Below are 24914 nucleotides of genomic sequence, written 5' to 3' on the forward strand. Positions count from 1 at the left end.
GGAGTGTATGTGGGATGGGCACTTAATTATTCATCATTAATTTCTCATGGACTACAAACTGTAGCAACAATTGTATTTGGGTAAGGTATATCCTTTTTTTTTTTTTTTTGTTAGAATCTGGTAGACTGGTTGCTTACTAATGAAGTGATTAGTGAGGGAAGAAGATACATGGTATACTTACAAAGACGTAGTACGGCATCATCAGCCTACAAACCAAAAAAGGGTGTTAGGATGAAACTAGGGCTACCATGAAAAATTTCTAGGCCCCATACTAGATAAACTTCCTGTATGGAATGTTTTTCACAATAACCATTTCCAGAATATATTTGACCTTTTTGAAGGCTTAGGTCCTCAAAAATAACATAATTGCGCCTGCATGGCTCCCAAAAAACATAATTATGCATCTTCTGAAGATCATAGAATTAGGCTGTATGTTCTCCAAATACGAAAAGGTATGTAGGCAGGACTCTTCTGAAAAAAGCATAATTGAGCAGGCATGTTCCCCAAATAGGATCAAGTGGCCATGCCTCCAAATAACTTACTGTAATTAGGCAGCCATGTCCCAAAATGATAAAATTAGGAACCAAGGCACCAAATAACATAAATTAGGCAAGCATATCTACAAAATGGTTAGGAAGACCCCCCCCCCCAAAAAAAAAAAAACTAAGCAGGAACGTCCCTACAAAACACATAATCCTGCAGCACTTCTCACCAAGCTATATTGAAGAAAATGTAAAGTGAAATTAAAATAGATACTTACCTATGGAGAGGAAAGGCTCTTGATCTAATAGAGCCTTCCTGTTCCTCACATGGTCCCCTCCTTCCAGCGCTGTCACCCCAGTTCAAATCTGCCACCAACTAAGCACTTTTGGACGTATGGTATAAATTACAGGTATATTTTGGTTGTTTCCATTGTGCTTTTATAATTTTTGTTTTTTACCATTTATAACAGTTTATGCAATACTGTAACATTTAGCAACACAAATCTGTAATAAAAAAAACAGTGTTGTATATTTTTACATGACGACAACTCTGTATCTATGAAACTTTGTAACTAGAGTTATTTGTAAGTAGGGGAATGTCTTTGTATGTAGCAAATACTTCGGATAGCCAAGCATGAATCATCTTATGTTGGACTGGTTTGATAAGAATGCTCACAGTCAACCAAAATTGAATTGAATGCAGTACCAAAAAACGAAATAGTTGTACGGTCGATTCTGAAGTGAAGGAACTTCCATTAGGAGAATAACACAGTGATGAGTGAATATACACATGCTTCCAAATTTGATTGAATCCAAATAGTTTAAAGGTTGTGAAAAGCCCATCAGATACTTGGACAATCAGTGGAAATTTAACTACTTGACTGATCACGGTTCTTTCAGTTCTACCCTCAAAATCAAACACTTTTGGTAATTGATATTCAAAGCTAGAGTATCAGTTGGCATTCTTATTTACTGAAACAACCAAATAGACTAATGGAAAGAATTGACTAATTAAAAAAACCTACTTGTGTATGCCAGGCTTTACTGTCCTCTGCAACGAATTACTCTTGTAGGAAGAGGACAGTTTCATGGGATTTACTAGGCAGTTTGTGCTATAGAAGCACTGATTTCATTGTTGCAAAAAACTATTTGAATTTTTGACCAGTTTTAAACAAATTTCAACACCACTTAATTATGAAGTTACTTGCATAGTACTGATTAGTCAGCAAATTTCAACAATAATGGGATCTCACTTTGAAATAAAACAATTTCAGCATTTAAAAAAAAAAAATTTTTTTTGTTGCTTGCCAAAAATAAAACCTATTGTCACAAGCAATGTTGTGAGGTATGTCCTAGACTAAAAATCAGTCTGGAACTATGAGCATTGTAAGTGCTTTGTATTCTTTGTATCATTGCTTCAATTAAGCTCTGGTTTTCTTTGCACCTGTCCTGAACCCCCCGCAGATTGTTTTCACCACATATATATATAATTGCTAATTATGCAGACAACTTACAAAAATTAACTCTGTAAGACTACTACATTTAACTGTTCTCTCTTGGTCCTGTTTATCAGACTTTAAAGCTCCGTCTACACGGAGCGATGTTCCTTATCAGCGGCTCGATTGCCTGCTCGTTCCCCACGAGGGGACAATGGCAGGGAATCGAGCGGAAGATGAGCGGCGCGGGAACGAGGGCGGATCGAATCCGACACGCGGGAGAGCGGGGACGTGCGTGGATGCGGAAGAGGCGATCGCCTCGTGTAGACGGGGCTTAAGACTACTGTATATAAGGAGTGACTATATAAGATTATATAAGCAATTATAGGGAGTGCAATAAAAGTTGTAAAATAGAAATTAGGCTGGCAAAGATTGAAGCTTAAAATCAAAGAGATATCAAATCTAACCCAAAAGAAGTTTTACAAGCACATCAACACTAAAAAATAAAATAAAAAATAAAATACAAAAGGTCGACTGTATTGAACTCCTAAAGGATGAGAGTGGGAACTCCATGGTGGATGACCAAGGTAAGGCAGAGTTATTAAATGCTTTCTCTGCTTCTCTCTTCACAAGGGAAACATCGCTGTTGCAAATTACAGATGCAGAAGAGTCTCAATTTTCCAATTGTAATATTAAATACTTAACGCAGGAAGAAGTGACGGCTAGACTAAATAAAGGCACCTGGCCCGGATGGCATGCATCCTCAGGTCCTAAGGGAATTAAGTTCAGTTATTGATAAACCCTTTGATCTAATCTTTTCTGACTCTTTCAGCTGGCAGAGTTCCAGTAGATTGGCGTACAGCCCCCATTTTCCGATTATTTAAGAAAGGCAAAAAATCAGATCCAGGAAATTATTGACCTGTAAGCTTAATGTCAGTTGTGTGCAAACTATTCGAGGGGTTACTAAGAGATACTCTGCAAGACTTCATAGTAGAAAATAATCTTATTTCTCACCATCAGCATGGGTTTACTAAAGACAGGTCCTGTTTGACTAACATGCTCAGCTTTTATGAGGTAACCAACGCTAATGTGGATATTGGGAATGCTGTAGATGTGATATACTTGGACTTTGCAAAGGCTTTCGACACTGTTCCCTACAAAAGTCTGGTGCAAAAGTGCAAGGAGGACTGGGGAAGAGTCTGTGTGCATGGATAGGGAACTAGCTAATGGACAGAAAACAAAGAGATCAATGGATCTTATTCAAAGTGGGTGACTGTTAGCAGTAAGGGTCCCACAGGGGTCAGTACTGGATCCAGTACTCTTCAATATATTTATTAATGATCTAGTAGATGCAGTAGAAAGCAATGTTGCTATTTTTTGCAGATGATACAAAATTGTGCAGAATCAGCAACTCTCAGGAAGATAGTGGCATATTGCAACAGGATCTGGATAGGATGGCTATATGGGCACATAAATGGCAGGTGAAATTCAATGTTGAAAAATGTAAAGTCGTGCATTTTGTTTATACCAATGGTCTAGCACCATACAAACAAAACGGGATAGAGATGGGGACATCACACTTAGTGAAGGTCTTAGGAGTACTGATTGACAACAAGTTAAAAAGTCGTATTCAGTGCCAAGCTGCTGCAGCTAAAGCTAATAAAATTTTTGGATGCATTAAAAGGGAAATAAAAACTCAAGATGCTAGCATAATATTGCCCCTGTTTAACTCTCTCTAGTAAGGCCACATCTGGAATATGGACTTCAGTTCTGGGCACCACGTTAAAGGAAAGATATTGCAGTTTTAGAGCAGGTGCAGAGACGAGCAACAAAATTTAAACGAAGGATGAAAGGTCTCACTTGCCAAGAAAGGTTAGATAAACTGGGTTTATATAGTCTGGAGACACTGTGTCGGGCATACCGCTGGCTGTCCCCAGGAGTCCCCCAGGATGATTTTAACTGATCCTATGGCTGTAACAGCTTCAGCTAGCACCAGGCTAGCTAGTAGAGGTGGCCTGCATCCCCCCAATTACTGATGATGTTATGCTAATTACATTACCCAGCTTGGATCCAGCGATCACGCAGCCTTCCTGCACATCTTCGGTCCTCTCTATGGGGAGGATCGGATCATCAGTAATCGGGGGGGGGGATACTGGTCACCTCTACTAGCTAGCCTAGTGCTAGCTGAACGAGGTTAATATGAATAAATACATCAGAGGGTAATATAAAAGCTTGGCGGATGAGCTTTTTGTCCCTAGGCTTTCACAAAGGACTAGAGGACATGACCTGCGCATGGAGGAAAAATGTTTTTGCCATTTATTTACGAGAGGGTTCTTTACAGTAAGAGAGATGTGGAATGCATTGCCACAGGAAGTAGTTATGGCAAATTCTATATCTGCATTTAAAAGGGGGCTTAGATGCTTTCCTTGCATTGAAAGACATCCATGGCTACAATCACTAGGTAATGCCCAGTGTTGTTGATCCAGGGATTTTATCTGATTGCCATCTGGAGTCGTGTTGTTTTCCTTTTTTGGCTAATTGGACCATGCCTTGTAAGGGTTTTTCCCCTTTCTCTGGATCAGCAGGGATATGTGAGGCAGACGGCTGGTGCTGTATTCTATTTTCTGGTTGAACTGGATGAACGTATGTCTTTTTTCAACCCAAATAACTATGTAACTATGTATAGTTTCAAAAAATTATTTAAAAGGAGTCTATCATTAAGCTGAATAATGGCTAATAGAGGCTGCTAATGTCTGGCTCTCAAACCAGATGCTTGCCTCCAAGGAAGTGAAGTGCCTCTTCAGCATTGATGAGAGTGAGGTGACTGCCATGGAATTAATTACCTTGTTAGGTGCATTAGGTGTTGTATCCAAAAGGTAGCAGATGCTGTACTAGGTATGTGACCAGTTCCATTTAATACATACAGCTTATGGAATGCTTGGGGTTTTTAACGTGTGATATTTGCTTTGGGCCCAACTGGATTTGTGGCCCTTCGTAAAGTTAGGAAATTAGTTGCAAACTTCGGGAGTAAAATCCTCTCTTGTTTTCAATTGTAAGGCTGTGTTCTTTCAGGATGTCCAGTGATGCTGTATGCCAGTTTTTTATGGTTGATACAGCATGCAGGGAATTATAATTCAAAGCAGTTTCAAGGGCCCAAGTTTACCCCTCTGAGGTGTACTTCATTATATGAATGAGCTGGTATTGACCATATACAGTGATCAATGTTTCTTCCAAGCTTTGCTTCTTACGAAAGTGTCAAAAGGTAATGGCCTTTTTTAAAATTGATTTTATTACTTACTATTTTACTTTGTTTGTTTTGTTTAGCTCACATTATGAAGCTGAAATAAAGAAGGATAAAAACCGCAAGTCTTCTGGAAATCATAAAGACAAGGAGGTCCTTGAGAATAAATACTCACCATTAAGAATACCACATCTTCTCCAAAAGAACACAACAAAAATGGCAAGTCAGACATTAAATATATCTAGTACCTATCCAAAATGTTTTAATTTTTGGCTCTTAACCTCCTTGGAACTGCAGCGCTTTAGAGGTTATAGTCTTGTTGCAAATTATCCCTCAGAGGAGCTCACAATCTAATCCTTATCATAGTCATGTGTCTATCGTAGTCAATTTAGGAGGAAGGCTGTATGTTTTTGGGTAGTGTCCATCATAAGTCTGTACTTCAATGTAAACTAAGGTACCAGAGACTGGCTTTGATGAAAATAATGACATGCTCAGTGGATTCCTAGAGTGAAAACCGCATGTCTAGCTTTCAGTGTTTCCAGAGGTTTGAGCAGATGTAAAAGTAGACTTTCAATATTAGTTTCAGTAAATTAGTGACATGTGCATGATAGCAACTGCGTCCCACAATGCCCCACTCGACATTTGAGCTAATGTCCGCAAAGATCTCAACTAATATTAGCCGCTTCTCCACATCCACAAGATTTGTACTACCTAATACAGTGCATACAAATGCTCCCTTGCTAGTGTACCACCCCTGTCAAAGCCGCTGTTAAATCTGACATTTGACATTCGCTTATTCTAACCATATTGATTTATTTTTTTCCAGAACACACAAAATAAAGTGGATGAAAATGTGAAACCTCCTGTGAATGAAGCAAACGGCACCAGTCCAAGCAGGTATGTACTGCTATGCAGATAGAGGAAACTTTGTCGTGTTTACCTGTCCTGTTCTGAATTGTTTTTAAATGCAGTAATTTGACAATATTATTAATTAGTTTATAAAAGTCTAAATTAGAGGATTGACATTATGGGCATGGACATTATGGGCTCTTAGGCTAAACCAGGATAGCTGGGGCTACTCACCTCAGCAATGATTCCCCAGAATTCCCCTCAGAGCACATAAAAAGAGATGCCCAGTTGAGCTAAATAGATTTCTACATCAATACATCAGTTATCCAGTACCAATTTTTTTTTGCATGCAACATGCTTTGAAATATTGCTGAAAACCGCATTGTTATTGGGAATAAAATGGAGTTCAGAAACCTTTTAACAAATCCTGTATCCATAATGGGTAGTTGATTCTAGGAATCCTGTTTATAAATGTAATATTATCATCCGACACTTTGTGCAATGTTGCCAAATATATGTAGTCGAAGGGTAAACTGAGTGAATGTATTTTGAATGGAAATTTTAGGTAGTCCCTCCATATTACATAAAAATGGTAAGATTGTACAAAAAAGATTGCATCATTAGTTGGACACCTTTAAAGCTCCCTTTACACTGCATCTGTTGCGTTAAATGGCCATGGACATAATAATCATAAGGCAATTCTATTTGTATAATATATTTGCAACAGCGGTACGACAGGGTTTGTAATAACGCACAGCATGCTGTTTGTTTGCCGGACAACATGTACAGTGGCAGTGAAACATAGTTTCAATGTACTGTACTGTGACGTTTCACCACTGTTGCGCTGCAATCTTATCACAATGCAACATGTGCAATGTGAAAGAAGCCTTCAAGTGAACCTGAGGAGATCCTAAGGTCAGAAAAGAGATACTTATCTAAGTATCCTCCACAGGCTCCCCATGTCCGTCTCCCGAGCACAGCTTCCAGGGACCCTCCTGAAGATAGCTACCACGCTGCTCTTCATGCACTAGTGTAGCTGTTCCTATGCAGTAACATGGAGCCACTTGTGCTCCGGCTTACTGCGCAGGTATGGCCATACTTAAGCAGGTGCAATACGGCCCACACTTGTGCTTGAAGTAGCTCATGGTCGGGATCAGAAATCTTACAAGCTCTTGTCTGATTTCATTCGGGGGTCCATGCACAGTGGGGACTGGGAGGATGTGATAAGCCCCTGCTGGATCCAGAGGATTCCCTCTTCTTAGGAAAGTATTGTTTTATACGCTTAGGTCCGCCTCGGGTGCACTTTAACTCATGCAGCTGAAAACTTTGGAAGGAAAAAAATGTAAAAGGTGTGAATTACATGTGCTAGACACACAGTGATATTTGAGATGTGAAATGAAGTTTATTGGATTTGCAGAAAGTGTGCAATAATAATTGCTTAAATAACATTAGGCAGGTGCATAAATTTGGGCACTGTTGTCATTTTATTGATTCCAAAACCGACGCTTTTCATGTGATTATAATAGTCTATCTGATCAGCCGCCAAGTCGCCTGATCTATGGCCACCTTAAGAAATGAGTGTAGCAGAGCTATAAACATCACCTTACTAGAATTACAAAACATTTTGTGGGTAGAGGAGTTCATACATATTTAAAATACTCATAAAGTGGTTTGCCTATAATTCACCTCTAAAGTCCCAGTTAAAGAAAAATAAATAATAAATGCATTTATCAGCAGTGTAAATGTTCTGTTTATAAATGAAATGCCTAGTGCATTTATGCTGCTCACCTCACTGTAGGCTTCTTGTGGCTATATTCCTCCAACCACCTTCCTCCAACCACCTTCCTCCATTGCAGGGACTTGCCTTTGCAGGAAAAGAGTGACATCTCCTCAATTACACCATTATTGACTGACACCCTATGAAGGAAGAGAGTGATCACTCTCCTCTCTGAAGTTATGCCTCCCTACTGACTGAGACCCTATGCAGGAAGAGGGTATCTGCTCTGCTCTTTAAAGCCACACCTTCCAACGTATGCAGGAAGAGGGTACCTGCTCTGCTCTTTAAAGCCACACCTTCCAACGTATGCAGGAAGAGGGTACCTGCTTTTTCTGAAGCCACGTCTCCCTACTGACTAATACCTTATGTAGGAAGAGGGTACCTGCCCTCCGCTCCGAAGCCACACCTCCCTACTACTGGGATGTGGGAAATAGGGTACCTTGTCTCCTCTCTGAAGCGTGTGGCTGACTGTCCTTACTGATTGACAACTTGTGTTGGAAGAGGGTGAGCACTCTCCTTATTGAAGCCATGCCTTCTTACTGGTCTGACAGATTATACAGGAAAAAGGTGACTGCTCTCCTAACTGATGTCATACCTCTCTACTGACGTCCTACCTCTCTACTAACGTCCTACCTCTCTACTGACAGCCTATGCTGTTACATACATTGAAAATATACATTACTAATAAATGCATTCAGAAAAAATGTAATTGAACATGTATTCTAAAACCCCCTTTTTTCTTCCCCCTCTTTTTTTAGGTTGAGATCGCCCATCATACACTCAGAAAATGAGGTTTGTATACAAAGTTGGTGTTTGTGTAATGTGAAATTGAACAGCCCTCTGTTAAGTTTTATCGTTTATTATGTTACAAATGAGTGAATTTGTATAAAAAGAGATCACTCAATATTTGATGTAACTTTGGGAATCGATATAAAGACCGTTATTGGATTCTGTTGTAGACATCTCCCTTCAGAGGTAAGGAGCATTGCACAAATGTAAATATACGTGTAGCCAAAGTCTACTTTTTGTCGAGGGAAAAACACGCACTCCTCTTTAACTGAAAAGAAAATTACATAAAGATAAGAGTCCTCAACCTGATTGTCATGTCACAAAGTAAAGGTGGCAATACACTGATTGATTGTGGTGTTGGATCGACCAATAAAGCTTATTCTTTTATCAAATTGATTGTAAATCATTTCATGTTGTGGAGGACTGATCAAATTAATACAATCAATATCTGCCATATAATGAAAAAGCAAAAACAGAACATTTCTGTTCATTGTACAAGAATCAAATGCATTTCAATTTTATTTCGATCCAAGTCCCTTTCTCTGAATATGTGCATCATCAGCTTCTTGAAGGAGAGAAGAAGGTTTGCATTAGGACTCCTTCTGAACAATTTGACAGCACATTATCTATCAAAATCTATTAGATGTCAATTCCAGTGTGTAGAGCACTGGTAAGTCCTGCATCGGCAAACCATTTTCTGAACAGAAAAATAAGAGTTGAATGTTTGATCAGTGTATGGCCACTTGAATTTGTAGTTTTTAATAGCTTATTACAAAATGCCTTGTGTATCTCTGATGCTATATGAATTATTTTAATAAAGGTGCAGTTAATCCTTAAAGGGATAGCCGTCACAGGTGAACAGGTAGAAGTATAGAAGATGATGATGATGATGATGATGATATAGATATATAATATCTATATCATCATATATAATTTTTTTTTTGTTTTTGAACTTACAGATTGTACCTATGCAAGGATTGATGTCCCTTAGGCATATGCTTGTTCTAGAGCAGGCCCTGGGCATACTTGGCCCTCCAGCTGTTAAGGAACTACAAGTCCCATAATGCATTGCAGGAGTCTGACAGCCACAGTCATGACTCATAAAGGCAAATGCATTGTGGGAATTGTAGTTTCGGAACAGCTGGAGGGCCGAGTTTGCCCATGCCTGTTCTAGAGAAACAGTTAAAGCCTGCCACACATATCAAATGTAAATTGGATTTGCTAATAACTGGGCAATTTTACTACCTGCATGTAACATTTGAGGCCTGATCTAATTCACTTTTTCTCGTAGGAGATAATTTTTTTCATCTTCTGTGTAAAATAACTGTTGCACTTTGAAATTGAAAAAGTAGATAAAAAAAAAAAAGTATTGTCAAAATTATTCTGAGCACTTTCTTCCTTGCTGGTGACTTCCAAGAAAATGCATTAATAATGTGAAAATAAGATCTAGGAGAAAACTTAGGAGAAAAAGTAAATTGGATTGGGCCCTTTGAGTGCTATGAGCAGTTTGTGTAGGTAAGTTCCCATACTACATGGATGGAGTAAAATTGTCCAATGATTGGTTCTTCAAAATGTAATGTGTGTACCAAGCTTAAGTCAACCTGGTTTTACCTTCAACCCTCCCACATTCTGTTCCAATTTTCTACATTGCAGTGTCTAAATCTGGCTACTAACCACACAATCTTGATGGTGCATCTCACCATTTCCATGTGGCGTGAGAGCTTACCCTAAACAACCTGTTTCAAGAATTCTTTATTTGTCAGTCTATGTACTACATAATTGTGGTAGATTGTAAAATATGGTATAAATAGTGGTCATAAAGAGTGGGTTGGTAAGCTGAAAAACTGCATGGTAGTAGTAAGATTGTACAACCAAGGTTGTATAGTTAGTGGTCATCTTGTCATGCCATGTGTAGGAACAAAAAGTGCTAGAATCCAACACAATGGATGACAAACACTGGGGACAGTTAATATATTTGTCCCAATGATAGTTTCAGCAGTGGAAAATCTAAAGTCTATATGGTAGTAATGGAGAAGGGACAGAGACATCAGAATATCAACCGATTAGATCATAAACCATTGCCTAGAGAACGTTTCCAGTGTCTGTACTCATCCTGCTTCGGGAGCTCATGAGGTGTCATGTAAAAGGTTTTTGGGCACACTTTTTTGTATAGATTCGTCTAATGCAATAAGACAGCCATATCTGACATGTCTGTAATGCGTAGGATCCAGACTGGAATGACTGCTCTGGAAACAATACAAATCTGGCAAGTGCTTATTGGAACGTCCAGCATTTCCACCTAGTGTAAATAATGGCTAATTCTCTGACTGCTCAGTCATAATACATCTATTTTCAACATTTCATTGTAAAGTTGTGGAAATTGGATGTGATGTATACCAATGGGATTTATCTTCCTCATATTAGGATCAAGACAGTGAGAAAAACATCCTTCAGATGTGCCAGCTGTGCAAAGAGGAATCCAGCATATTGCTAACTAAGGTATATTCTACTCTTTTTATATTAGTTTGTAGTAATTAAAATACAAAGCAGTTACTACTATACCACTATTACAGCCTTACTGGTGAAACCACAACTGTAGGCGAGTTGTGGATTAAACGACGAGTGTCTGTCCTTATATTGTCCTCCTGGCATGCTCTGCTCAGTGGGACTAGGAGAGGGTGGGCCACAACTGATAGCCAATCAAGCTATACTGTATGGTCTATTGCCGGCCACACACTGACCGATATCTGTCAGATCAACTTAATTTGCTAGCAATGCAGGTGCTCACTGAGGAAAATGTGCCATGTGCAGAGAACATCTTATTATGGATTTTCTTTTTTTTTTAAATCAAGACCTTGAACCTTCACTACACATCAGTGAACCACCAGCATTGTTGCTGCATTTGGTTGGCCTAATAAAAACCCAGATGATTACACAGGCAAACCTCTTTGGACGTGAATGGGCTATAGTGTCGGTCTGATCACCACCTGGCACCCACCCCTTGTCCATACTATGGTTTGATGTATGTTGTTGCACGGAATAATAATAGTCACGATCCCGGATGGTGCCTGGACTCCTTGTGTGTTCAGTCTAATAAAAATCTGCCTTTGTGTGGGTCCTGCTATACAGGTATTGTTTTGGGGTCTTTTTTATGAAATCTGGTAGGGATTTACTGATTCATAATGCCTGATGATCAATCATCTTTGGATGCATTTTGGGCAGTTTATCAATTTAAATGGTGTTCTCTGTCAAGAGGATGGTGTTTTACTGCATCTAGTGGTTCATTCAATTTTTGATTCATTGTTTGCTGAAATTTAATCAAGATTGAATGGCTGATGAATGTTCAGTCATGTACAGAAAAGGAAAAAGCTTCTTGCTGCTGTTACTTCAGCCCCGTATAGAGACTAATGAATGGGTTAGGCTCAGTTCCCATCTGCAGTTGGATCACGTGCGGACAGTGTAGTTTCCACTCTGATGGCCCGCTGTGGTCCGGCTGGGGGCAGATGCGTTACCACCATAGGCTATATGGGCAACGCATCCACCTGCTCAGGATTATTGCGGACAGTTTAGAAGTGTGGTCCATTTACTGCAATGGATCTGTTGCAGACTGGCCAGTGTGTACGGATCCTACATATAAAATAGGAGCCGTTCACTGTCAGTTTTACTGAGTGGAGAATGGACAAAAAAATGTTCGTACTGAGCTCATGTGGTTTTCTTAATGGCTTATAGTTTTACTGCCTTTTGATAACCAAGCAATATAGATTTGTTTACAGCAGAGAGGAATGCAGGGAGATGAAGATGAATGTTTTCATAGATGCACGTGTCCAGCAGTTCTTTTCCCCCCCTGCAAGGCAACTGCTGTTCACCCATATTCCTTCTAAAGGTGGCCACATACCATACAATTATTTAAATATCTGTTCAATTCAAGAATAGCAATCAATTTTCTGACTGATTGTAACAGTTCAAAAATCTGACCAATGTACCACACACTTGGGTAAAAATGTTTCCCAATCATGAATAAAAGAATTGAAAGCTCAGAAAAAAAAAATGATTGGAACTGTACATCAAGTAATTGACAATCCATCCCACACCATACAATTCTTCATAAAGTTGGTTTGAAACTTCTAGTATGTCCAATCTCCAAAAATCGGGGGAAAAAAGAGGGAAATTCGATTGGATTTATCTATCAAAAACGAAGAAAAGTTCTCGACAACCGACCGAAATTATCGAATTGGTGAAAAATTGGATCTTTTAATTGTATGGTGTATGACCACCTGTACATGGATGCTTCCTGGTTGCCTGTGATGCACATTTACTGTAGTGATGGGTTTACCAGAAGATGCTGAATTTTTTTCTGCCTGTGTCAATTATAACTTAACTGAAAAGCCAATAATTTAATTTTTGCATCCAAATGAACGCTTTGTGATGTGGGGGGAAAAAAGCACAACATGCTGCAGTTTTTTGCATTCCGCATGTCAATTGTATTCATTGATTGTCCATTTTCAAAACACGTAGAAAAATGCATTGCAAAGCATACAAAAAAACCCAAACACTGAATCTGTAAAACGTACAAGTGGAAATGGACCTTAAGTGTGTGTTATAACTCTTTTATTTTTGTGTTCCAGAATGAGTGCAAGAACTGTGGTGGGATCTTTTGCTCAACATGTTCCTCGCATGAAATTCCTTTACCTTCTTCTATTAATCCAGAGCGAGTTTGTAACCTGTGTTACCAAAGACTAATACAGCAGTATTGCAGCAGCCCATCCTAAGGGACACTATATGAAGCTAATTTCCTAAGTTATTGGCAATCCAGTTCTGTACAGTGAAGCAACAAACCAACACAAGACATATCATTTGGAAGCGTTCATCTCATCCCATAGAACTGGAATTAGTGCTGTGGCATGTCTGGCAAGCCAGGTGCCCAATAAGATGTAATGCTGGGCAATTCTGTTATTGCTGATCAGTTGTATTGAGAAACTGGTGATCCTAGAATTATGAATTCATTGGCATAGCTAGACTTGGAATCTTCATGTGAATAAATACTGTGACACCTTAATCATTTGGGGAGGGGGGCAGCCACATATCGGGTGAAAATCAGAAATGACACTTGAATGTGTCACTGAACACACTAATGTCATAAATATGTAGACTTCTGTCTGTGGGAATAGTTAATACGCTGAATCCACAGCAGGCTGCATACATTTGCACTTGTAGCTTCACAGAACTTGTCCTGCTGCATACATCATGTAAGACACCAATATGTATGAATAAACTCAGTCGGGCGGGGTACAAACCTGCCATACCCGACCCTGATACAGAACAAGCCAGCAGGCAAAAGCCTACCTTTTTGCATTAGAAAACAAAGTGTACATAAAGAGAACTCATTTAATTGTAAAGATGTATAATTTATTGGTTTGCTCTTTTGGAGTTTCAGCTTTCTAACACACTGTATATTTTGGAAATAAACAATCATTGTATATAGACTTTGGTAGAGCATTCTTAGCTTTTAGGCTGGATTCACGTTGTGCACAATGCATGAGGCACGCGTTAAAATGTGAGAGCTGCAGTGGTGACTGAACAAAGACATGAATACAAATCCTGCATGCAGCGAGTTAGAGTAACGTGAACAGGCCCATAGCTCTGTATGGGCAGTGAGTTGACATGCAATGCAACAGATGCTGTGTGAACTACTGGTAGCCCTTCAAGTCAAGTGGAGTGTGTAGGAAGCATTTGTGTCGGCAGTCTGAAACATCGATCCTTGAACTTGATGTACTGATAGGTCTTAGAAAATACTGAAGAGAGTTTAAATATTTTCCCTTTATTAAATTATAATCCATGTGTATATATTATAAAACAATTTAGCAGGTTGCATTTCCTTTGACTTTTGTGCCTTGTGTCAGAATCTGGATGAGTGTAGTGACAGTAATGGGGCGGGCTTTGTTGCTAGGCAGCCAGAGATCAGAAGAGGCACAATGCTGCACACAGGGTCCTAATTTAGTGGATATGTCTTTAATATTCTAATGTGTTCAATTTGTTCCTCACTATAATTAAGATCTGCATCAACTAAAACAAATTAGCATCCCATTGACAATCCCTCAGGCCTCTTTTTCCATGGACAACCGAACTGCTTGTTTGTTGAGCAGTTCAGCCATCCGGCTGCCGGCCACAAGCGCCACTCAGCTGCAATTACATGCAGCCAAATGGTTGAGTTTAGTAACACCGTGCGTCATGTGACGGTGTTACCTGGCGGAAAAAGGTCTCATCTGAACACTGATGCAACTACTTGGGGGGGGAAGCTGGCTGTCCACCTGTGCCAAGGGCTACTAAGCTTCCGGCCGGTGGATTGGAGCAGGTGAAAATGGGAGGTGTTTTTACATTTAAAGTGTAACACCACTTGAAGAAACAGCAAACAGGTGTACTGTAATGAAATGGTACAGATATTTTGGAATTCTAGTTTTCTGGTTTAGATTTCTATACTATTCTTCTGGAATACTGCATCCCCCATAAGTGAAACACCTGTTGCTGAAAATGCAAGGCTTTTTAGCTGCGGGTGTTAAAATGTGAATTTAATACTGTTTGGTCTATTGAATTTGAAAGGCAATTTTAATCACTTTAGAAAGCTACATCTACATATCACACATGTACGTATGTATTCTGTCAGTACAAAATCGCTCACCTGGAACACTACATACAGGATTTCCTAAGCTGAATACTTGTCACCGTGACCACAGATGGCATCACATTCAGGTAACCATAACTTCAGTAGTCAGAGAAGGCAGATAACACACTTTTCTTTCATGACCAGAGTTTAATCTAAAGCTCAGTATTGTGCCAGTGGACTTCTATATTATGATCTCACTGCAGTACCAAATCCCAGTGCCAGGTGAACATGGATGTGAGGTCCTTACTTGTACCTACCAGTCCTGGGGTCCAAGCCACAGGACCTCCCAGCTAATAGTGCAATAATGAGGTCTAATAATAGGCACCACAGTTTGGCAGACCAAAGAATATAAACATAGCTTTGTAATTTATGAAGAAATATGTAATCATTTGTGTTTGACTATATTATCAAACTGACTGAAAATGATCTCAGCAGCTGCTGCTAATTGTAAAGCATACTGTATATGTATGGTGAAAGGAAATTAGTATGAATAAATTGTATACAACTTAATAAATAAGTCAATTTAATTCTTAAAGGGACTCCGAGTTTAAAAAAAAAAAATGAAAATGGTACTCACCGTGGGCTTTCTGCAGCCCAGTGTAGGTCGGGAGGTCCCATGACTGCGTCCTGGCTCTTCTCCCAGGTCTTCTCCCAGAGATGGCTTCCAGGTGGCTCCAGACGACACTGGCCCGAGTGTCTGGCTCTCTCTTCCGCATGTCAGCCGTGAAGTCAGCCGTGACATATGCGGAAGAGAGAGCCCAACACTCGGGCCAGTGTGTCTAGAGCCGCCCGGAAGCCGCTGGGCAGCCATCTTTGGGAGAAGACCTGGGAGAAGAGCCAGGACGCTGTCGTGGGACCTCCCAACCTACACTGGGCTGCAGAAAGCCCACAGTGAGTTCCAATTTAATTTTTTTTTTTTTTTTTGGAGCTCGGAGTCCCTTTAAAGAAATTTGTAATTAAATATGAAGAGCCTATAGCATTTAGATGATCAATGATTGACTTAACCACTTCCCGACCGCCGTATATACAATTGGCGGCCGGGAAGTGGACGCCGCAAGGACCGCCGTATTGACAATTAGCGCCAGTCCTTGTATGGGCATGGGCGGAGCGATCGCGTCATCCGTGACGCGATCCTCCGCCTCCGCCTGGCGCCGCTCACCCGCCGCAACATCCCGCCGGCCATACGGAAGCGCCGGCGGGATGTTAACCCGACGATCGCCGCATACAAAGTGTATAATACACTTTGTAATGTTTACAAAGTGTATTATACAGGCTGCCTCCTGCCCTGGTGGTCCCAATGTCCGAGGGACCACCAGGGCAGGCTGCAGCCACCCTAGTCTGCACCAAGCACACTGATTTCCCCCCCCCCTGCCCCAGATTGCCCACAGCACCCATCAGACCCCCCCCTGCCCACCCCCCAGACCCCTGTTTGCACCCAATCACCCCCCTAATCACCCATCAATCACTCCCTGTCACTATCTGTCAACGCTATTTTTTTTTATCCCCCCCCCCCTGCCCCCCGCTCCCTCCTGATCACCCCCCACCCCTCAGATTCACCCCAGACCCCCTCCCAGACCCCCCCCATGTACTGTATGCATCTATCCCCCCTGATCACCTGTCCATCACCTGTCCATCACCCGTCAATCACCCGTCAATCACCCGTCAATCACCCCCTGTCACTGCCACCCATCAATCAGCCCCTAACCTGCCCCTTGCGGGCAATCTGATCACCCCCCCCACACCAATAGATCGCCCGCAGATCCGACATCAGATCACCTCCCAAATCCATTGTTTTCATCTATTCTCTCCTCTAAACACCCACTAATTACCCATCAATCACCCATCAATCACCCCCTATCACCACCTGTCACTTTTACCTATCAGATCAGACCCTAATCTGCCCCTTGCGGGCACCCAATCACCCGCCCACACGCTCAGATTGCCCTCTGACCCCCCCCCTTACCAATTCACCAGTGCATTAATTACATCTGTTCTTCCCTGTAATAACCCACTGATCACCTGTCAATCACCTGCCAATCACCTATCACCCATCAATCACCCCCTGTCACCCCCTGTCACTGCCACCCATCAATCAGCCCCTAACCTGCCCCTTGCGGGCAATCTGATCACCCACCCACACCATTAGATCGCCCGCAAACCCGCCGTCAGATTACCTCCCAAATGTATTGTTTACATCTGTTATCTTCTCTAAACACCCACTAATTACCCATCAATCACCCATCAATCACCCCCTATCACCAACCGTCACTGTTACCTATCAGATCAGACCCTAATCTACCCCTTGCGGGCACCCAATCACCCGCCCACACGCTCAGATTGCCCTCAGACCCCCCCCCCCCCCCTTATAAATTCGCCAGTGCATTAATTACATCTGGCCTTCCCTGTAATAACCCACTGATCCCCTGTCAATCACCTGCCAATCACCTATCACCCATCAATCACCCCCTGTCACTGCCACCCAACAATCAGCCCCTAACCTGCCCCTTGCGGGCAAACTGATCACCCACCCACACCAATAGATCGCCCGCAGATCCGACATCAGATCACCACCCAAGCGCAGTGTTTCCATCTATTCTCTCCTCTAAACACCCACTAATTACCCATCAATCACCCCCTATCACCATCTGTCACTGTTACCCATCAGATCAGACCCTAATCTGCCCCTTGCGGGCACCCAATCGCCCGCCTACACGCTCAGATTGCCCTCAGACCCCCCCCTTATCAATTCGCCAGTGCAATATTTACATCTGTTCTCCCCTGTAATAACCCACTGATTACCTGTCAATCACCTATCAATCACCCCCTGTCACTGCCACCCATCAATCACCCCCTGTCACTGCCGCCCATCAATCACCCGCTGTCACTGCCACCCATCAATCAGCCCCTAACCTGCCCCTTGCGGGCAATCTGATCACCCACCCACACCAATAGATCGCCTGCAGATCCGACGTCCGATCACCTCCCAAGTGCAGTGTTTACATCTGTTCTCTACCCTAAACACCCACTAATTACCCATCAATCACCCCCTGTCACTGCTACCTATCAGATTAGACCCCTATCTGCCCCTAGGGCACTCAATCACCCGCCCACACCCTCAGAATGCCCTCAGACCCCAGCCCTGATCACCTCGCCAGTGCATTTCTTGCATCTATTCCCCCCTCTAATCACACCTTGAGACACCCATCAATCACCTCCTGTCACCCCCTAGCACACCTACCCATCAGATCAGGCCCTAATTTTTCCCCCGTGTGGGCTCCTGATCACTCGGCCAAACCCTCAGATCCCCCTCAGACCCCCTTCCGATCACCTCCCCAGTGCATTGATTGCATCTATTTTCCCCTCTAACCACCCCCTGAGACACCCATCAATCACCTCCTGTCACCCCCCTAGCACTCCTATCCATCAGATCAGGCCCAATAATCTAAAAGGCCACCCTGCTTATGACCGGTTCCACAAAATTCGCCCCCTCATAGACCACCTGTCATCAAAATTTGCAGATGCTTATACCCCTGAACAGTCATTTTGAGACATTTGGTTTCCAGAATACTCACGGTTTTGGGCCTGTAAAATGCCAGGGCGGTATAGGAACCCCACAAGTGACCCCATTTTAGAAAAAGACACCCCAAGGTATTCTGTTAGGTGTATGACGAGTTCATAGAATTTATTTTTTGTCAAAAGTTAGCGGAAATTGATTTTTATTGTTTTTTTTTCACAAAGTGTCATTTTTCACTAACTTGTGACAAAAAATAAAATCTTCTATGAACTCGCCATACACCTAACGGAATACCTTGGGGTGTCTTCTTTCTAAAATGGGGTCACTTGTGGGGTTCCTATACTGCCCTTGCATTTTAGGGGCCCTAAACCGCGAGGAGTAGTCTAGAAAACAAATGCCTCAAAATGACCTGTGAATAGGACGTTGGGCCCCTTAGCGCACCTAGGCTGCAAAAAAGTGTCACACATGTGGTACCGCCGTACTCAGGAAAAGTAGTATAATGTGTTTTGGGGTGTATTTTTACACATACCCATGCTGGGTGGGAGAAATTTCTATGTAAATGGACAATTGTGTGTAAAAAAATCAAACAATTGTCATTTACAGAGATATTTCTCCCACTTAGCATGGGTATGTGTAAAAATACACCCCAAAACGCATTATACTACTTCTCCTGAGTACGGCGGTACCACGTGTGGCACTTTTTTTTACACCCTAAGTACGCTAAGGGGCCCAAAGTCCAATGAGTACCTTTAGGATTTTGAAATCGTACAGCTAGATTATTTATTTATATATATATATATATATATATATATATATATATATATATATATATATATATATATATATATAATATTATAAAAAATAAGTCACGTGTGTCTAAAACTGCCCACTTCTACCCAGCATGCACCTTGTCATTAGTAAGTCAGCGGCAAACTACTGCACTCAGCAAATTATACCGACAGCTTTCCGCATCACACCGCACACTTACCAACTGCTATCGCTATCACCTTGCACTCTGAATTTTTTTTATGAATTCACTGCAAAAACCCTCATTTACCGCTAGCGGTAATTTCCCGTCCTTCTCTAAACTACCGCACTCACTTTTATGAATCGAGGCCAAAGTAGCTATCATTGTTAACCTACTTTTGAAGAAGGCATGTTTAGTATCTGGCCTCCGTACTTTGAGCAAGGCTCATTCAGATGGACTAGTAAGGTGGTGGGCAGGGGGCACATTGGTATTTTACTAATGCATTAATTTCCCAAATGTATCATCTACCATTCAAGTAGCGGATCCATTGAAATCCATGGAAAACAAAAATAAAGGCTTATTTTCTCAATAAGATTCCAAAGCCTCACACATGAGGACTGTGCTTGGGAGGGATTGGGACTCTGTCCCCCAGGCAACAGTAAGAGCCTGAGTATGTAGAGACGCATTGGCAAAGGGTACGTTTATGCTCTATATTGTGTGTACCATTGTCTGTATTATCAGTCTATAGTGCTGTGACAGCGCTCCTCTTCTTTTCTACAATTTAAACATAGAAAAAACAATCGCACATAGTGCATTACTGTGAATCGCAAAGTACAGTTCCCCACACGTGATCGGGTGGTGCGCCCCACATATTCTAGCCCACAAGGGCATATAGCCCACAAGGGCATCTATATGTCTTAATATGCCCTTGTGGGCTAGAATATGTGGGGCGCACCACCCGATCATTACACAAAAGGATAGGGGAACATGTGGCAAACATAATTAAAGGACTGGCCACACATAGTGTTTCCAATCACTTTAAAACACATCACAATAGAGACCCCGCTGGACTGAAGTTTATGGGGGTAGAGTCACATGTTAAGAGGTGGAGAGGTTCGAGTGTAGTGAGGGACATCTCCCAAGCGGAGGGGAGATGGATATTTAATATGCGATCACTGTCCCCGAGGGGACTCAATGTAGATTTTGATTTAAATTGTTTTATTACAAATGATGTATGAATTTTTGAACACTGAGAATCCTGTGGCTCCTTTGTATATTTAAAGTGGGGGTCACACACTTGTTTACAATACCACACTAGCTAAGGGGAGGGGACATAGAGGCCAATTAAGGGCACAGTATATGATGGGGAGGAGATACACAGCATTCTCACTCAGTAGGCGGGTGCCAATGGAGGCACTGCAGCATGTAAACTGAGGAGGTGTTGATATTTGGGCCTAAAGGAATCTTTTTGTGACTGTTGTCTGTAATTAGAGGGCAAGGTATTGCAGCCCAGGAATAAACAGCTATTGCCCAATTAAACAACAAGGTGCCTCAAGTAGAAGATCCTTAATGGAAACATGTAAGTAATAGAAGCAAAGATATTGAGCTCCTTGTGCAAAGCCCCCTTTCATCTGGGCTTTGTCGACCCCTTGAGTATCATAGGGATGGTGATAGTGGCCACCTTTAACCAGTCCCCCATGTTGAAATTAACAGGCAGGATGGAGGAGTTGATTTCTATTAAATCTTAGAGGTGTCCTTTTTTAGTTTTTGGTTTTTATTAACAAGATTTTTTATTCCGAATGAAAATCATTGAACCAGAAAAAAATGGAACATTGGGACTTTTTAAAATATAAAATATATTCTTAAACAAGGGTGTTCCACCCTTATGTTCAATCATGAGTTGATATACTGGCAAACCTAGCTTTAATAAGTTAGCTAAATGGCCACAAGATGGCACTGTTTTAGACTGTAAGATTTTCTTCAGCCAAAAGGGTGGAAGTTAGTAATCTGGCCACAAGATGGCATTAACCCTCATCACAGGTTTTAGTCATCAGATAGGGCCGGGACATCAGTGTTCCAGACGGCCACTGATGACGTCATAATAAGGAAGTAGTGGATGCCTAGGCACCCATAGACTACACAATAGAGCTAGCTCTCAGTATAAAAGACGTCAGCGCCCTAGTGACGTCAGCCCCTGATGAGTCCATTGGACGAAACGCGTCGGGCGTGACCAGGAGCGTTGACGTCACTGGGATCTGGAAGGTCAGGAGACAGGCTGCCACGAGGAGCGGGGAAGTTCGGGACGCCGACACCGCCAGCAGAGAAGCTTTATTGCTAGGCTGCAATGCCTGAAATGCCTGTTATCTTCCTATACAAGTGAGTGCGCTGATATTGCGCAGGCCATAACTTTTAGCCCAACGGTTTTATGCTATGTGTGTTCTTATATGTTTTTCATGTGGAATTTTTCATTAAATACGGATCATCCAATTGTGAACTAAACTATCGTGGAAGTGTCATTGGAGTTGGCCGCTCTATAGGCTAAGCGCTAGACCCACCTGGACTGTGAGGTGGTGTCAATCTGGTGAGCTGCTAGTGTGGAGGGGCTGTAGAGACCACGAGTGATGCACAATTGAGCACTTATGCACGTGTGGGGAACTGTACTTTGCGATTCACAGTAATGCACTATGTGCGATTGTTTTTTCTATGTTTAAATTGTAGAAAAGAAGAGGAGCGCTGTCACAGCACTATAGACTGATATTCAAGGACTTGTGATAGCGAACACTCGATTGAAGCATATGCTATTGCACCCGTTTGTACTCTGGCAGGCGCAGTTTGTGTTTATTATATTGTCTGTATTATGTAGATGGTTGTTTCTTACTCTGTACAGCGTCACGGAATATGGTATGTTGGCAATTTATAAATCAACTAGCTGAAGACTTGGTGTTGCTCGGTATGTATTTGGTTGTTGTTTGCTCTGCCCACTTTTCTAACCTTGCCACACAGTCTCTCAATGACCAAGTGTGTGTACTTTTGGGGTCCTCTGAATCAATGTGAACAGTTTATCAATCTAGAAGACAAGATAAAACAGGAGCGCTCTATGGTGCATTAACGTTTTATTTCTGTTAAAAAAGGATTAAAATTGCACTTACAAGATGTAAATGCTGTAAAACCATGTCGCCCAAGATCCGGGCTATGAGGATTCCCTTTCTTTCTCTCCTTCCTCCGAATCCCAATCGCTGTGGCCAGTAGCAGGGAGGTCGAGATGGATATTAGACTTGGGGGTGGGTTGGGATCGTCTGGACCTCTTAGTTCAGTGCCTGTAGCATCATTACGTGTTTCGGCGTGCCTACGCCTTCATCAGATGATGCTACAAGCAAGTGCACTGCTTAAATAAACCTATTTTTTTGGTTAATTGCTGGTAATAAGGGGCGGGGTTATCCCGTGGGCGGGTTTTTCAGGACTGCTCTGCCTGTAATTGGTTCTTTAGTACAAGCAAACCTTTTGCCTCTATTGGGATACATATACATATATACACACTACCCATCTGTCTAGATTGCTAAAAAAAATAGGAGTCAAATATATTTTTGTATTAAAGAAAGGTGTTCACCTCTTATGTTGTAACGCTGTCAGAAGCGAAGACGATGGCTCCATGCATTCTGATGGACTGGATGCGCGGACTGCGCATCCTGTATGGGCGTATCTGTCCGGGAGACTAAGGGCGGAAATGACGTTTGCGCTCTGCCCAAGTAATGGGCGGAAATGCTTGATACGTTCGCTGCCCTTGTTTCAATTGCTAGGGGCGACAGCGGCTTCTCTACACTGCCCAACTTGTGGGCGGGGATGTTGCTAACGTATGTTAGCATGTTTGTTATTACAGGTTGCGTTACAACTGTTATCTACGTGTCGCATCAATTGTGAAGGGCATTGAACAGAGTGGGAATGCCTTGCGTAATGGCTTACTGTCCTCTACTTGTCTGCGAGTAAGCATTCCTAGTGTTGGCCACATTAAATATAAACATTCCTGATACTGGCCACCTAAAACAACCATTCAGGATACAGTTGCAATTTATATCTCCCTATACAGAGTGACCATAGTCGGGGGCAACAATCTGGAAGTAAAACATGTCTGATTAAAAAAACATAAAAACAAAATAAATACTCTAATTTACAGAAATTCGTAATACATAAAACTGTGCATGAACTGCATCTAAGCTTTCATTTAAACCGTTAGGCGCTAGAGAATTAAATCGGAATATCCAGCAGGACTCTCTTTCACACAGTTTTTTTAGTCTTATTCCTTTATGGAAACTTTTAGGGATCACCTCCAATCCCATTATCCTGAGAGTTTCTGTGCTCCCAACCCCCCCCCCCCCCCCCCCCCCCCCCATGGTGCTTTTTGAAGTGTCTTGAGACACTATGATTATCTGATTGGTCTACAATGTTTCGCTTATGCTCGCCTAGCCTCTGTCTCAAAGGTCTTAGAGTTCTACCAATGTACACCTTGGGACAACCACAAGTCAACATGTATACAACAAAGTTACTAGTACAGTTAATAAAATCCTTTAGTTTGACTGTTTTGTCATTCCCGTCTTTGACTTTGTGTGTCCTATGTCTCATAAATGTGCAACATCCACATCTTTTCACATTGCACTTAAAATTGCCTTTTAGTGTAGGAAAACATTAAGATTGAGTTTTTTTCTCAGGCCTGATGTTGGTTGGTGCAATTTTATTTTTCAGGGACATCGCTTTCTTAAACACCAGGTTCGCCAGGAATTACTTCTCTTAGGATTGGATCCTGCATAATTATCGGCCAATTTTTCTTAATTATATTTTTTATGCTTTTTGCACCCTCATTGTAGGTGGTAATGAAGGTTGAACTATTTTGGCCAATATCGGTTTTTTTTTGGGGGGGGGTTGTTTTTCTGGTCATGATATTTGTACTCTTCCATGGCCTTTGTCACCTGTCTCTTATCATATCCCTTTTCTAGGAATTTGGCCGCTAGGATATCTCCTTGTGTCTCAAAGTCTGCATCTCTTGTGCAATTCCGTTGTCGACAAAACTGACTTCTCGGGATATTTCTGATCCAGCCTGGGTGGTGGCAGCTGGATGCATGTAGGTATGAGTTACCAGCAGTGGGCTTAAAATGAGTCTTTGAACAGATTTCGCCCCCTTCATTAGCGAATAACTCTAGATCCAAAAACACAATGCTTTCACAGTTTACAGTGTGGGTGAATTCTAACCCAAAATGGTTGTTACAGAATCCGAGGAATTGGGTGAATCTGTCAATGCTCCCATCCCATATAATCAAGATGTCGTCAATGTAACGTGTGTACATGACGAGATGTTCCTTGTATGGGTTGAAAGTCCAGATGCACTTATTCTCCCATTGTGCCATATATAGGTTTGCGAAACTGGG

At 41.8% G+C, this 24914-nt stretch overlaps 1 protein-coding gene across 2 annotated transcripts in view; it reads left to right on the top strand.

Moving 5' to 3' along the window:
* The window catches only part of RUFY3 (RUN and FYVE domain containing 3), a 108190-nt gene extending 94133 nt beyond the window's left edge, over positions 1–14057 (top strand). For both annotated transcript variants that reach the window (XM_068233320.1, XM_068233325.1), the window contains exons 14-18: positions 5243–5378; positions 5986–6056; positions 8544–8577; positions 10999–11073; positions 13200–14057. In XM_068233320.1, coding sequence (XP_068089421.1) covers positions 5243–5378; positions 5986–6056; positions 8544–8577; positions 10999–11073; positions 13200–13343 — 460 coding nt within the window. In that variant the 3' untranslated portion in view covers positions 13344–14057. The remainder of the gene's footprint in view (positions 1–5242; positions 5379–5985; positions 6057–8543; positions 8578–10998; positions 11074–13199) is intronic.
* Positions 14058–24914: the final 10857 nt, after the last annotated feature.

The sequence above is a fragment of the Hyperolius riggenbachi genome, chromosome 1, assembly GCF_040937935.1.
Source record: "Hyperolius riggenbachi isolate aHypRig1 chromosome 1, aHypRig1.pri, whole genome shotgun sequence".
Classification (NCBI taxonomy): domain Eukaryota; kingdom Metazoa; phylum Chordata; class Amphibia; order Anura; family Hyperoliidae; genus Hyperolius; species Hyperolius riggenbachi.